The following is a 13,906-nucleotide window of genomic DNA, read 5'->3' on the forward strand; positions in this document are numbered from 1 at the left end:
CAGATTACATTTGTTTTAACACATCCTCGCACCAGCAACAGGCATACTGTGGCCAGTGAAACTGTAGCAGTTATACCGTACATATGTAAGTTAAAATAAGTCAATGTTGACATTTGGTTTCACAAAAGACGCAAACAACAGCTCAGATTTTCAGAAAATTGTAAATACTGTCAGACCCAACTCAATTCAATTCCAATTTAAAAAACATATCATTAAGCATGTGCCGAATAGAAGTAAATTATGGTGATACTGACATGATACAACAAGCAGCAATAACTAGCATGTCAAGACACACGCATTGACGCTACAATCATCGTCCTGTAACATTTCCCATAATGACCTACCTGAGTTATAAGGGATGGGATCCCCTGTTATAAACACTGGCAAAAATATATGATGATTGACAAACTAGTGTACAGTATAAATCATCCTGTTGCCACCCCTAGTTCATAGTATATAATGTAAATGGAAAAGCAAAATTAGGAGCTACAGATTTCTATTCAGAAAAATGTCCACTAATGGAATCAAGGGAACCGAATCAGGAATGATGCTTTTCTTAGTGAAATAACCCTTGTGCCCTCATTTGATCTAATGATGAAAAAAATTGTGTTCCAAGTGATTTTACGTACCTATCAACTAATAGGCATGTATAAAAAATGGCTTTTGCATGATCAAATTCTATAAAATGTCCTCAGTAATGATGAATTACAGGTCTTTACAACAGCTTCATATTCCTGTCTTGTCCTTGTCACTACTGACAGCAAGGTCAGCTGCTAATGCCACATCTGACATCGTTATTCTGCATTGTCAAACAGGAACTAAGTGTTTAGCACATTGATTTTCCTCCCTTTTGCTCTTGCTTAGATTGATCATCATGTAGGAGTCGGTCTTTGGGAAAGCGATCAATGCTATACAATTATCTTGCGAAATGTGTCATTTAAAGCCAATATCCGTTTTAATATGGTGCTTAGCTCTTTGTCATGCACATGTCAAGCATGTGACGCCGGACTTAAAGAGAAAATACAAGCTGCGAATTGTAGAACACATGCAAGAACTGCAACTGAACTGCTTGTGTTGGCATATCTCTGCATTTGGTGGATGTAGGATACATTGTTAGTGAGTAAAGGCCAAGACCAAACTGCTTTGGCTCAGATGGGCCTCAATCAGTTGCTTGGCAAAGCAGGATGACTTATAACAGCTTTCTTGCCATATTTTTCTCTCCACAGCTTAGAGTTCTGTGTTTGTACTGCACATTTGATAGCACATTTAAGATGCTGTTTGTTTCTGCAGGTGTTTACAATAATGTAGATGAATAAATATGAGAGAACATTAACCAGCCAACTATCTTAAAGGGAATAAAGGAGACACAATATGCAATTTTTTTCAGGTCCATTCTTCTATTTTGGGTCTCAGTTAGAACTTGTTAACATGCTTTTTGATTCAAAAAACAATTTATTTTTCTAATACTGTCTGAATGTATCTGTATTCACCCAGTATATCATTCTGGGATACAAGGACATTTCTTTAAACCAATCACAATCATCTTGGAGTGGATAGTGTCCTTGCAAAATAGATAGCAGAACGGGCCCCAGCACCGTAAATCCAGTTAGCGAGACTACCCTACATCGGAAAGCCCCATTTCCGAAAGTGGTGAAAATGCTCAGTCTGCTCTGATTGGTCAGTGTTTCCGGGTCTTCAGTACCTACACTCTTGGTGTCTCTGTGCCATCATTGAAACCAGGAAGACTGCACTGTAGCAGCACTTTCTACCTACAGTATAGTTGTCACATCACAAATGTACAGAAGTCCTGATGGCTCGTTAAAAGTCACAGTTTCTGAATACAAGCTGTGTGCATTTCTCTGCAGATTGAGCGTTTTGATACTTTCGCAGTATTTATATAGCATCTCGACCTGCTTTAAATTCAAAAAAGACATGGAAATCTCACTTTATACAATATGCAAAATCATGTTACGTCCTGATTTACAGAAAGTGGGTAGCTTATTTGCACAATATGTGCCCTTTCTCTACATGCACTGCTCTTGGTATTTTTGCATGCATCCATAATTGGATGTTAAGTGCCTCCTGATGCATTATGCATATTAGATAATGCATTGTGTGTAATCCAGGCAGACCTCGCCTGAACCTAGACCGGCTCAACGTTCCAGACCGCACACGCAAAAGTGGCGTGATTGCTGGTTGATACAGCCGACATGCTCTCTACATCATACCTCCTCCACTGTGTCGTCCTGTGACACAATATTTAAAATAGACCTTTGAGCTGACAGGCGCTGAGGAGGAATAACCCTTTATAACATTTTATGACTTTAGTGTTAGCCATTTCCAGAACATTTTCCTTTCTTTTTCATTTTCCTTTGATTTTTAGAAGAGGTGAACTGAAACTCATGGTCTGTATTCAAGCCATTTTACAGGGCTCACAGCATCCAATTGTTTCCTACCAAGGAATGTCACTTTTCTGTGCCATTCAAAAAGTACGTTCTGTGATTTTGAATGGACAATTTAGTTTCTCATTTTGCCATCCGACTCTCATTTAGAGTGAGCAGTGACCTGTGTCATATGGACATTGGGTAGAGGTCAGGCACCGCCAACTGTACTGCAGGGTGCAGTAAAACACAGATAGGTGCGGCCACAGAGTGAACAGACACCAGAAAAAGGAATAAAGTAAGTAACAAAAAGTGATAAATAAAAGTCTGCATGCTTTATCTAATGTGTCTCTTTATATGACTGTTACAGCATGTGGTACATTTTGTATAATAGTGTTTCTGGCACTGCACTAGACCATTTTTGGCTTCACCCTCCTGTTGTGAATATAAGATAAGCGTGGGATGTTAAGTGAAGGGACACAAGTCATCTCTCTCCTTTACTGCAGGTATTTATTTTGATACCACATTTAAAATGCAACGAAGCCTGTCTCCATACAAAATCTAACTGTCATGACTTTAAAAGAGTATCCAACAAAGTTATCCTTACACCTGAAAGACCATAGAAGTAGGTTACATCCTGCATATATTTACCATAATCACCCACTTTTTCCATTCATCTGTGAGGTAACTCCTGAGAACTTTTAATGTGTTTTCTCCAAAGCACTGTTTTTTTTTGTTTCTTTTTTATCTGCCAGCTATTAGTTTTCATTGCGTTTCTGAACAACCATGTGGGTAATAAAAGCTTGAATTGACATTTCAGCTATAATGGTTGTCGGCAGCCCCTGTAGGGCCCCTCCCTTAACTAGGCTTTCAGATTGGCAGCGGGTCTTCTTGCAGCAGACTGAGTCCATGACACAGCGAGTTATATATGCCAGGGCATTACAGAGCCCTTTTTAATCCGGTTTGTCACACTACTCCCTCTGGACTGGGGTAATTTCATGGTGCTGAACTGGTATTGATAGAGCCTTGGTAAATGAGGCACGCAGCAATCGTTAACTTTAATAACCATAAAGATGTGAGCATTGGAGTCATACTGGCCCACGAGAGGAAACCCATACAGGTGATTAAGAATCGACCAGGGCTGTGGCCAGCAGCAGCACCTTTCTTATTCGTACTAATGGAATTACCTGTTAAAGATGTCAAGACTATTACCACCAATGGTGCAATTGCTGCTTTATACTTCTCCCATTCAGTGAACTGGAGCCTATTTCCGAGTCTCCATGCATGACGGATACCTGCTAAAGGCACGCTTTAAAAGATTTTACTTTTTTTTTATTTGTTTTTCTCCTCATTTATCCGACCCATTCATAATGGGTTTCTATAAGTTGGAGCCACTATAATAGAGCATTGTTAGGTATTCTGTAAGAGCTAGACTCATAGGTAAGCCATACCAGCAGAGGGGAAAAAACAACATTGATTTGTGTGACTTCAGTATAGCTGGGTCAGTGGTTCCTGTCAGTCAGCTTGAGCTCTGGAATGTCTTTCTCCCCTCTCCCCCTCCCTCCCTCCCTTAGGTTTGTGGTAGCTCCAGGCACTACTATAGCTCCTATGTCCACTTGTTTGTCTACTCCCATTACTATGGGTGATGCTGCCTCAGGAGAGAAGTGAAATCCAGGCCACAGAAGGGTCAGTGAGAAACCAGCCTGAAGCCTTCACACTGGCTGAGGTCAGGGAAACCATACGGATCACTGCAACAGGGTGCTGCTGATGGACACTTGATAAATGGTGGGTCCACTCCAGCTCCTGATGCATCAAAGACACATAGTTCATAGGCTTTTTTTAGATTGGCTAAACAATGGTTAACAAGGCACAAGATTAATTTGTTTGTTATTCTTGGAGAAAGCTGGCACTGTAAATCCTCCCAAGATTGGCTTTCTTCATAATTCACTTTTTCAACTGTTTACCGACAATAAGAATTTTGACTGATTAATACCATCAGTTAAACAATTAAAATATATATTATTATTTATATATTTTATAATATATTTATATAAATTATAAAATATATAAATATATATTATAAAAATATATAAATGAATAATATATATTTTAATTGTTTAATCGATGGTATTAATCAGTAAAAATTCTAGTTGTATATTTATATAAATAAGGGGGCATCGTGTGCCTTTTATTTGATTAGCTTGAGCACTAGCAAATTGTGTTTTAGCTGTCTGTCTGTGTTGCTCTGTTGCTCTCCACTGTGAGCACCATCCAGCACTCAGTCATGGCAGCCACAAAGTTAGCAGAAGAGAAAAAGCTTGAAATGCATCCTGCTGATGTGGTGGCAGGAGCTGTATGGCACATGCTGCTGTGTCGATGGGGACTGGTGCGTTGGGTTGGGTTGGGCCGGGCGTACACACATCTGACAACATTGCAGGTGGATGCGGTGGAGGCTCGCACTTACACTCCATGGACAGCTGCAGACTTGTACTGGTTTCCACAACAATGCATACAACATCATAGCTGTAAGGCTGGTAGAAGTCCACAGAATGCAGACAGTGTGTACAAACCACTCCCCAGATGACTGAACTGGGACTCAGTTGCCTGCTTGTCTGTCAATTAACAAGGGTCAGCTATCTGTCAGAAAAAACAAGTCCAAATTAGCATCCCTACCTCACACTTTTCTTTTTAATGTGTTTTAGTGTCGATTTGTGCAAGCTCCTCTGGTAGCATTCCTCCTTGAGGCTACCTTTTATTATTCATTGGTGGAAGTCAGCCCTCTGGGAAAGGGCTTCAGAATGAGAACAAGTGGATGGGGCTCAAGCCTTAGTGGACGATTTACTCTCTCAAAGCCAGGAGAACTTCAGCTCTGCAAAAAGAAAAAAAACATAAAAGGAATGTTGTCTCTTCATGTTTTACCAACAAAAGGCTCTCTTGTGTGAAATACACACAGTCGGGGTCCATGTAACACCTCCAGTCAGTGACATGTTTAACAGCATATCTCTAATGTGGCACATACAAAGATGTATGCACTATGCATGCAGTCTCTCTCTGCTTCTTTCTTATTCATGCTATTTTCACACATCTAGTTCATACTCCATAAGGTGTGATTCAAAGTATAAGCACCACAGACATGATATATTCCATCATGAAAATATAGCAGCAAAGTCTCTCTCTATTCATTTTAACTGGTCCACAAGTAAAGGAGTTTGAGCAGTACATGAGTGTTGTGTAATTTCCGATTAGAATATATAAACTGTATCAGTTGCCAAGAGGACGGACATGAGAAGTTGTTCCCTGGCACTGCCTCTAGGGCCTCCATTTGGAATCCACTCAACAGTGCTTTGTAGCGTGTTTAAACATTATCCGAAGTAATCAGGGGGAGTGTTTATGAAGTTCTAACTTGATGTTTAAGTAATGAAAAGCTCAATTCTGATGAGCACCATTAAACATATATGCAGTGGGACAGCTGCCCCATAGCCACTTTGATGCCTTGTCTTCTTGAAACAGATCATTAATATTCTTTTTTTCTGTGCTTTTCTTCCTTCAAATTTGAAAAAACTAATCGGCACAAATGGAATAGAGCTTTTTTTTTTTATTTAGGACATATCTAACAACTTTTCTATCAGAATCATTTTACTATGTTAAAAACTGTGCATCACAATAGTAATAAAAAAGGGTCATTTTCCATTATGCATGATTTCACAGAGAGAAAGTTGACAGAAAAAAACAACAACTCAATAAACAATCTGCTGCTTAATAAAACTTTATGGGGTTTGTATTGACTTTTCTGGCGCGCGCCACAAAGTAACTTTGTTCACTTGTAAAAAGGCATCTGGCGACTGCGAGAGTTTTTCTTTCAACTGTGCCTCATTTTTACCAATGATTTGAAATGTGGCTCTCATTCTGTTTCTCAAATTGTGTTGAATTTACATTTCTTTGCTCTACATATGTCTACATTTATTTACTGACAATGGGATCCATAATTGCTGTTGCTACCTGAGATGCAAATTGACAATTAGATGTGCTAAGACACTGTAACAAACAAGCATTGGGGAACAACAGTGAGTCCACATAGGAGAGGAGGAATTGCGAAGAGAGATGGATGCTCGTTCTGGCAAAACAAAAAAGGCACTCCAGCATGCACGCAAAAACAACTTATTTTTTACCTGAGTGTGCACTGATTAAGTTGTTATGGTGAGTCCTTGAGCGGCTTAAGTTTTCCCAGCTGCTGTTTTCCTTCCCTTGGCCATATGTCATTGCTTAATAACTGTAGCAGTGAGAGAAGCGATGTAAGAGGGAGAGCTAAAGAGAGTTGGAGAGAGAGGAGGTGACAGAAATGCTTGCTGATGGTGAGTCAGTGGTTACTGCTCTTGGCCACTTTGCATAGATTATAGTTGTTGATGCTGAAGCTGAGCCAAGATGTAGTGGGGAAATGTTGTCTGTGGGTGTTTTTTAGTGGTGACATTGTAACTAGCACCTGTATTTATCTTTGTGTTAAAAAAAAGTCGATGCAGTGAGATCAGAAGGCAGTAGATTACATTCTCTGTCACTAATGAAAATAAAATGTCCCTTTAATTCCTGTGAGTATTTGGGTGAATAAACTGTCATGGCTTTGTTACTATGACCTTGAGTTTATATGCAAAATTAAAGCAGCCCATCATGGCTTGTGTGTTGTTGCTCTTGTGATCTGCGACCACATTAGTCCTTATATAAGACTTCCTCATCCTTGAAGCCTTTTCTCTCGTAAAAGTGAAACATGAAATAATACCATGAAAGCATAAATCTCTCATTTGTGTAGCTCATGTATCCCTCTACATACTCACACACCCTTCTGTCAAGCTCTTGGAAACGGTCAAAATAATTTTCTCCAGCAGTCTTCTTGAGCCCCTCATTGGCTGTGACAGCGGTAATTCTCAGCTGCTTGACAGATGATACACTCCATGGTCCATTTCTGCAGTGAAGACTTCTGCATATGCTTTGAACTTGTTTTCGCTCGTCATGAATTGATTTTTTTTCGTGGCCTCTAAACACAAGTCTGCAAACATTCGTATTGGAGAAGAGTATTACCAATAGAGGGTAATATAAGAGAGTCCAGTAGAGCGCTCTGCCTGTCACAAAGAGAAAACAGAACACAGTCCATAAAAGTGACAAGTGCAAAAGTGTCATGGCAGTCGCTTAAAACTATCTAGAAAAACAAGAGCAGACCCCCACAGAAGATGTATAGAATAATAAAATAGAATACAAATACTTTATTGCTCCCAAGCTGTCTCCAGATTCCGTAAAATTTGTTTAAAATCCTCCAGAAGAACTTCACTGGAAAGCCTATCCTGCAGCAGTTTCTTCCAGGTTGAGAGGGCAGAGTAGGAAAAGCCCTTTTTTTCCAAATTCTAACCGGACCAGGGGGACAATGAGACTCAAGAAGTCTTAGGAGCGCAGGCTACGGCAATGCTGTTTATGTGACATGTAGATGGATAAATAAAAGGGAAACAGACCAAGAATGGATTTGTAAATTAAGTTGTACCAGTTCAAAACTCTATGCATGGATAATGAAGACCAAGTGACTAGAGAATAGAGAGTACAATTCTACGTGAGGGGACATGTAAGAAGAAGACAAGAAATTACAGCAAAATGCAGTAAAGACACAAAGCTAAAATGGAAATGGAAAATTTGTCTTTCGGTTTAATTAAAGGCATACAATTTTGAAAAATTAAAAAATGAATATCCAAATCCTAACATCATGCTCAGAAACATATCATATAAGTGATGCATATGTGCAACATTGCATTTTTACTGTGTGTGATTATTCCCAGTCTACAAATTTCAGTTTCTTAGTGCTATGCAGAAAACACTGTAATATGAAATATGGCTTTTGATCCTGAGCTCCCTTTCCTTCTCCCCCTCATCTATCTCCACATTTTACAACCTTACCTCATTAACAGCTCCTAATTGGCCGTTGGGCTAAGCTGAAAACAATGAAGCATTGATTTCCTTAAACATAATCACCTCATCCAGTCATTTAATGGCTGCTGTCACTGTGGACCGCCAAGAGAAAAATGACCAGTCAGTGGTCCCATCGATGCCCTTCACCTCCCCTCACCATAGGCTAGAGTGCACAGCCACCTACTCCATCTTAGTGGGTTGGTTAAACCCCTATAGCTCCCTGACAGGCTCCAAACACTGCATCCATCACAACCTCCAGTCATGTCTCAAGTTGTTGTGATCATGTATTAATGCACACAAAGTTACTGTTGCGCACCTGACGTTTCAGCAAGATATATATTATGTAATGTATATGTAAATACACACACAAACAAACAAACTCATATGGGCGCACACACGCAGATAATTGATGGTCATTTACCCAACCCCGAGCTACCAACTACCTGACTGAAAATTATGTCTCATCCAAGTGGCTATTTGTCGTCTAAGTGGCTCTCATGACTGGGCCAGTAGAGTCACCGTGGAGCCATTTACACTGCTCTCTTCTCCACATACCAGATGGTTCAAAGTGATCACGTCTAATGTCCACCTGGCTGATGGCTGGACCTCAAACCCTGGCTGATACATACACAAGCATGTGCTTATGTGTGCATGCATTTGCATATCAGCGTGTTTTAGGGATAATCCAGAATTCTAATGGCAATAATTATAATAGTAATGATAATGATCATAAAAATTAAAATATGTTATGTCAAAATGACTTATTACTAATTAAATCTATACAAATAACTGACCATATTCCATTGAAAGATGACTTTTGTCATGTTTTACTAGTTTAAGCCTTGCAAACCATGTATTCTGTATACGATTACTTGGCAAATTGTAGTATGTTTGTGTACAGTATATCCTGGAATGTGCCTTAAGGCATACTATCGATTTTGATTTTGATTTCGGTATAAGTCTGAATATCAATTGGCTGCAACTCAGTACTCGCTTGATCTACTATAGGTTAACGTTATTCCATTATTGTGGAAGAAAGCGTTTTTTTTCAGCAAGCCCCTTCATACTTTGTATTACATCACTGCTACACACAAACCTCCACAGAGTTGTTGGTTTGTACAGAAATGTATGCAGAAGCCAATACAACTGTCACGTTTCTTTTCAATGGCAACAGTACATAAAAAACAAACAAAAAAAACAAAATGCTGCCACTCTGACCATTCTGCTTTGATGAATGGGAATGTCCATCCTACTGTTATTCTACTTCTGTGCACCCTGCCTTTCCTTTGTACCTTCGCTTACTTCTACTACAGTAAGCCTAAAATCTTGAACCTGACTTTTGATTAATTTGTTGCCCACCCATGTCTTCAAAGGTTTTTCACTTGTCCCTGTACAACTTTTGGAATGGAGCATGGCTGTAGTTAAGCACAGGAAGTTGCACTTGATAAACCACAAAATGTTGAACATTTGATACACAAACATGATTTTCTTAATTCCCACTGCAGAAACAAATCCAGAAGCCACAGATCAGGACACATTATATCACATTCAGACAAGTGATATTTTTATGAGGAGTTTCCATTTGTTAAATATATGCTGGTTATACCTCTGTTGTGCTAAGTTGCAAATCAAGTCTCAAAGCTAGCTGAGGGAATTCAACCCAATTCAGTATTCTGTGATAAAATGTAAAGTCCTCACTTATTCAGAGATGTGTTTTGACTTGAAAGCAAGTCGGCAGGTCAGGAAGCTATCAGTAAAATATTCAACAAGCCAACACATTGTGGTTTGGGGTTTTAGCACACTCAGGGGATTTTTCTCCTCACTTTTATAGTCTGTGTTCTGCCTCCTTCTGCCTTGATATATCTAACAACAAGTGCTGCGAGAGTGACATTAATACTGCACGACAGCACGGTCCAGAAGGACTGCAAATGTTTGTCTTTTAATCCAGGACTCGGCGGCCTTTGGTCTGGCCGCGGCAGACATTGACGGGAGTGGGAGAAGAAAACTGTTGCCAAACTTGTCTAGGCTGCTGGAAGCTCAGTTCTGTAATTCATGACTCGAGCCATTTCAAACATTTGCACAATCAACCCAGCTAAAGAAACACACAACGGTTGTTGCCATGCCAGTGAAAGCAAATGCATCATCTCACCGCAGCAGAATGTCCTCTTTAAAACTTGGTATGGCAAGTGAAATAAGTTGCAAACAAGATGCAACGTGGCATTTGGTTGTCTCCTTTTCATCGCCCACTATATCCTCTATCTTTTCTGTGGATTGCAGAGTATGAGCTCAGCTCTCCTCTCCTCTCCTCTCCTCTCCTCTCCTCTACTCTACTCTCTTCTCCTCTCCTCTACTCTCTTCTCCTCTCCTCTCCTCTCCTCTCCTATCCTCTCCTCTGTCCAGGGAAGAGCTCCAGTTTAATTGTTGGATGCTGGTGTCTGTTGCAGTGGCTGTCAAGGGAAGATAAAGAGTTTTTCCTGGGGCACAAGGAAAGGGGAGAGCGGTGATGGAGGGCCTCTCTCCTGCAGCTCCGCTGGCTGCATTAGCCCCACGCGTTATAATTGTGTGAAGGGGGCACTTCCAGTGGCTCCCTCATTATTCACTGGCATGGCCAGTTCCTGGCAGCCAGACACACCTTGTCCTCTAGCTCTCTCTCTCTCTCTCTCTCTCTCTCTCTCTCCCTCTGTGCCTGTCTCATTTAAGGATGTCCCGACGCTCTATCACCCCCTCTCCCTCCCATGGGCAATCCTCCCTATTGTTATTTTGACCCAATACCTCCATCGGCGCATATCGCCTTCTCTTTTCACAGAATTTTTTGACATCCTCCTTTGTCAGACTGGGACCTGTTGTACAGCATTTGCTCTGACTGATGTCACCTATGCTTTGGAGTTAATGCTTCAGTGTAATATATAGACTGAAAGTGTATTGCTCAGTCATGGGACTCATAGGTGTCAGCTTTCTAAGTCTATATGACTGAAGCCTGTGACTGCCAGGTCTTCCCAGGAAAAGTGTAGACAAAAGTTTCATCCCATTTTAATCATATTGACAACATATGGAAGACACCTAGGCAGGCGCAGTAATACAAAGCAAGTACATGATGTGATTTTCATCATAGGCTGATTGGTATGGGGTGAGGACAGCCAGCAGTGAGTGAGAGGCAATTAGATGACATAATTGAGATGCCTCGAGGGCCAATTTGTTACACATACTTACAGTGTAAGTGCCCAATGATTGTACTGCAGCATGCCTCACATGATATGATGAGCTGACATAGTTGAGTTTCCCCAAGCCCTTTCTTTCACATTATTGTTTTTCATTTGGATATCTGATGTTAATAAAAAACATATGTATTAAAAGCTGTGGTCACTTATGTTAATTTTCAGCGATGTTTCCCCTCATTAATCTCTCACATGTACTGACCCTGTACTTGTCTGTGTATATCCATCTGCAGAGGGAGGTACGTGTGAGGTGATTGCCGCCCATCGATGCTGTAACAAGAATCGAATCGAGGAGCGTTCTCAGACAGTCAAGTGTTCCTGTTTACCAGGGAAAGTGGCCGGGACGACACGCAACAAACCCTCCTGTGTGGATGGTGAGGAAGTTTTTGTGTTTGACATTATGCTGCTATTTGATACATGTTGCACCAAGCCCAGTATTTCTAGGGATGACAACATTTCACACAGATGTCTAATAGAATAAAATGATAAAGTGATGATAGCTTATATCCAAAAGGTCAAAGGTCAACTTCACTTTGATAACATAATGTCTCTGTCCATTATTCAACACAATAACTCAAGAACAGAAGGAGAGACATTTGTCCAAATACTGAATTAAAACCAATCTTAAAACTGTGGTGATTGTATAGATCGTTTGTGCTGCTAGGTTGAAGATGTGTGTATTGTTTAAAGTATCCACATTTAAAAACAAAACAAAACACTTAATATCTTTTTATTAAATTTCTTCAAAGTCATCAATACATATATTATGAAAGTCTGGACAGACACATATTTAAACTTATTTTTAAAGGTAACACACTTCAGACTTAGACTCCCTTAAAAAGCTGAAAAATGTCCAGAGCACTGTCACTGGAAGCCTTTCACCATGTTTTCATTGATGCAAAACAAACCCACGTTGCATGCTGTGCCTGCGACTGGGAGACCATTGGCAACTTTGGTCAATGCTGGACATTTTTTACCATGTGTTTTTCAAAGCATGGTAATCAAACACTGTTTAATGATAATTAAAATTTGAAATTGTAATACTAACCATCTGGAATATTATGGCAGTTTATCATTCACCCGGTATTTTCAAGTCTTCCTAGATGTTTACATTAGACTAACGAAAATAAACTAAGAGGTTATCAAGTAACCACACTGAAGGTCAGTGCATATTACTGCTGAATTTATTACTTTGACTACGCATGCATTATTGAATTATTAAGTGAGAAATGTATCATTGACTCAACTGCTATTGTCTACATGACACGCGGTATAAACATTATTTTTCAGAAAAATAAGATGGTTTCAAGATGATATAAGCATCAAGTTTGAATGAATTATTTTCAAAAGATTAATTCTTCACATGTGTTAAGAAACACCTGAGATAAAGACCTACAGTGTTTTCCAGTATTTAACTTTCTTTGCTGTCTTAGCAAATTTTCTAATAATATAAAAATGCCATCATTAAGACAGTAGTGCCGTGCAGATGGGCATCACGGGAGATAAAGGATGAGCTGGTTGGGCTGTTGAACACCTGAGCAGGGAGCACGTTGCACATCACATCGCCTGAGGCAGTTCAGGCTGATGGAAATGAATAACTAATAAACACAAGTCAGGGAAGCTCCAGGCTAGTGCACCTGAATTACCTCAGCTGAGAAAAACAATCAGGCAGAGGCAGCTCCCTGGGAGAGCAAAAAAAAGGCCGACAGGAAGTCACAAGTCTACTGAGACAGAACTACGATGCCCCCTTCACTCCACAGAGCTCATTTATTGCTCCCCAGTCTCGATCTTTACACCCCCCACCTTCAGCAGATCAAAGTCATCTCTCTGACTGCCCTCATGCCAAGAAATGACTCCAAAATGTCTTCATTAGGAAGGATGTTACATGAAGGGCCAGACAGGCCTGCTCAGTGGGCTTTACAGGGTTGGTTAGTCACAGCTGACACTTGAGAAAATCCTAGAATATAAATTAGATATGAGCCAAGGATGACACAAAAAAAACTTATGTTTGATGGAAAATTACATAAAAGCCAGTAAAACTTTAAAAAAAATTTGAGACATTTAGTTAAAATAAGGATTTTTGTCCTAAATGGAATATCATGAAGGAAACATTTACAGAGCTCTGACCTTGAGATGCAGACTGTGTTGTCCTTGTACAGGGAGGCAGACCACCAGACACTGTCTGTTTCACAGCATTTAACAAACAAGCTGTATTGGACTTTTATATTCACTCAGATGTGTCTTTTTTCGCTAAACATATCACTAAACATGGCCTGAAGACAATCTTAATAAAATGTCTGAATCTGGTGGTTTTCATGAGAAATTGAATATGACGGTCTAGCAGACAGTTACAGTGCCGGAAGGGGA

At 40.0% G+C, this 13,906-nt stretch overlaps 1 protein-coding gene across 1 annotated transcript in view; it reads left to right on the forward strand.

Moving 5' to 3' along the window:
* The window catches only part of tafa1b (TAFA chemokine like family member 1b), a 124,168-nt gene that overhangs the window by 91,179 nt on the left and 19,083 nt on the right, over positions 1-13,906 (forward strand). The window contains exon 3 of the mRNA XM_083938630.1: positions 11,773-11,913. Within this exon, the coding sequence (XP_083794756.1) occupies positions 11,773-11,913 (141 nt within the window). The remainder of the gene's footprint in view (positions 1-11,772; positions 11,914-13,906) is intronic.

The sequence above is a fragment of the Echiichthys vipera genome, assembly GCF_963691815.1.
Source record: "Echiichthys vipera genome assembly, chromosome: X".
Classification (NCBI taxonomy): Eukaryota; Metazoa; Chordata; class Actinopteri; order Perciformes; family Trachinidae; genus Echiichthys; species Echiichthys vipera.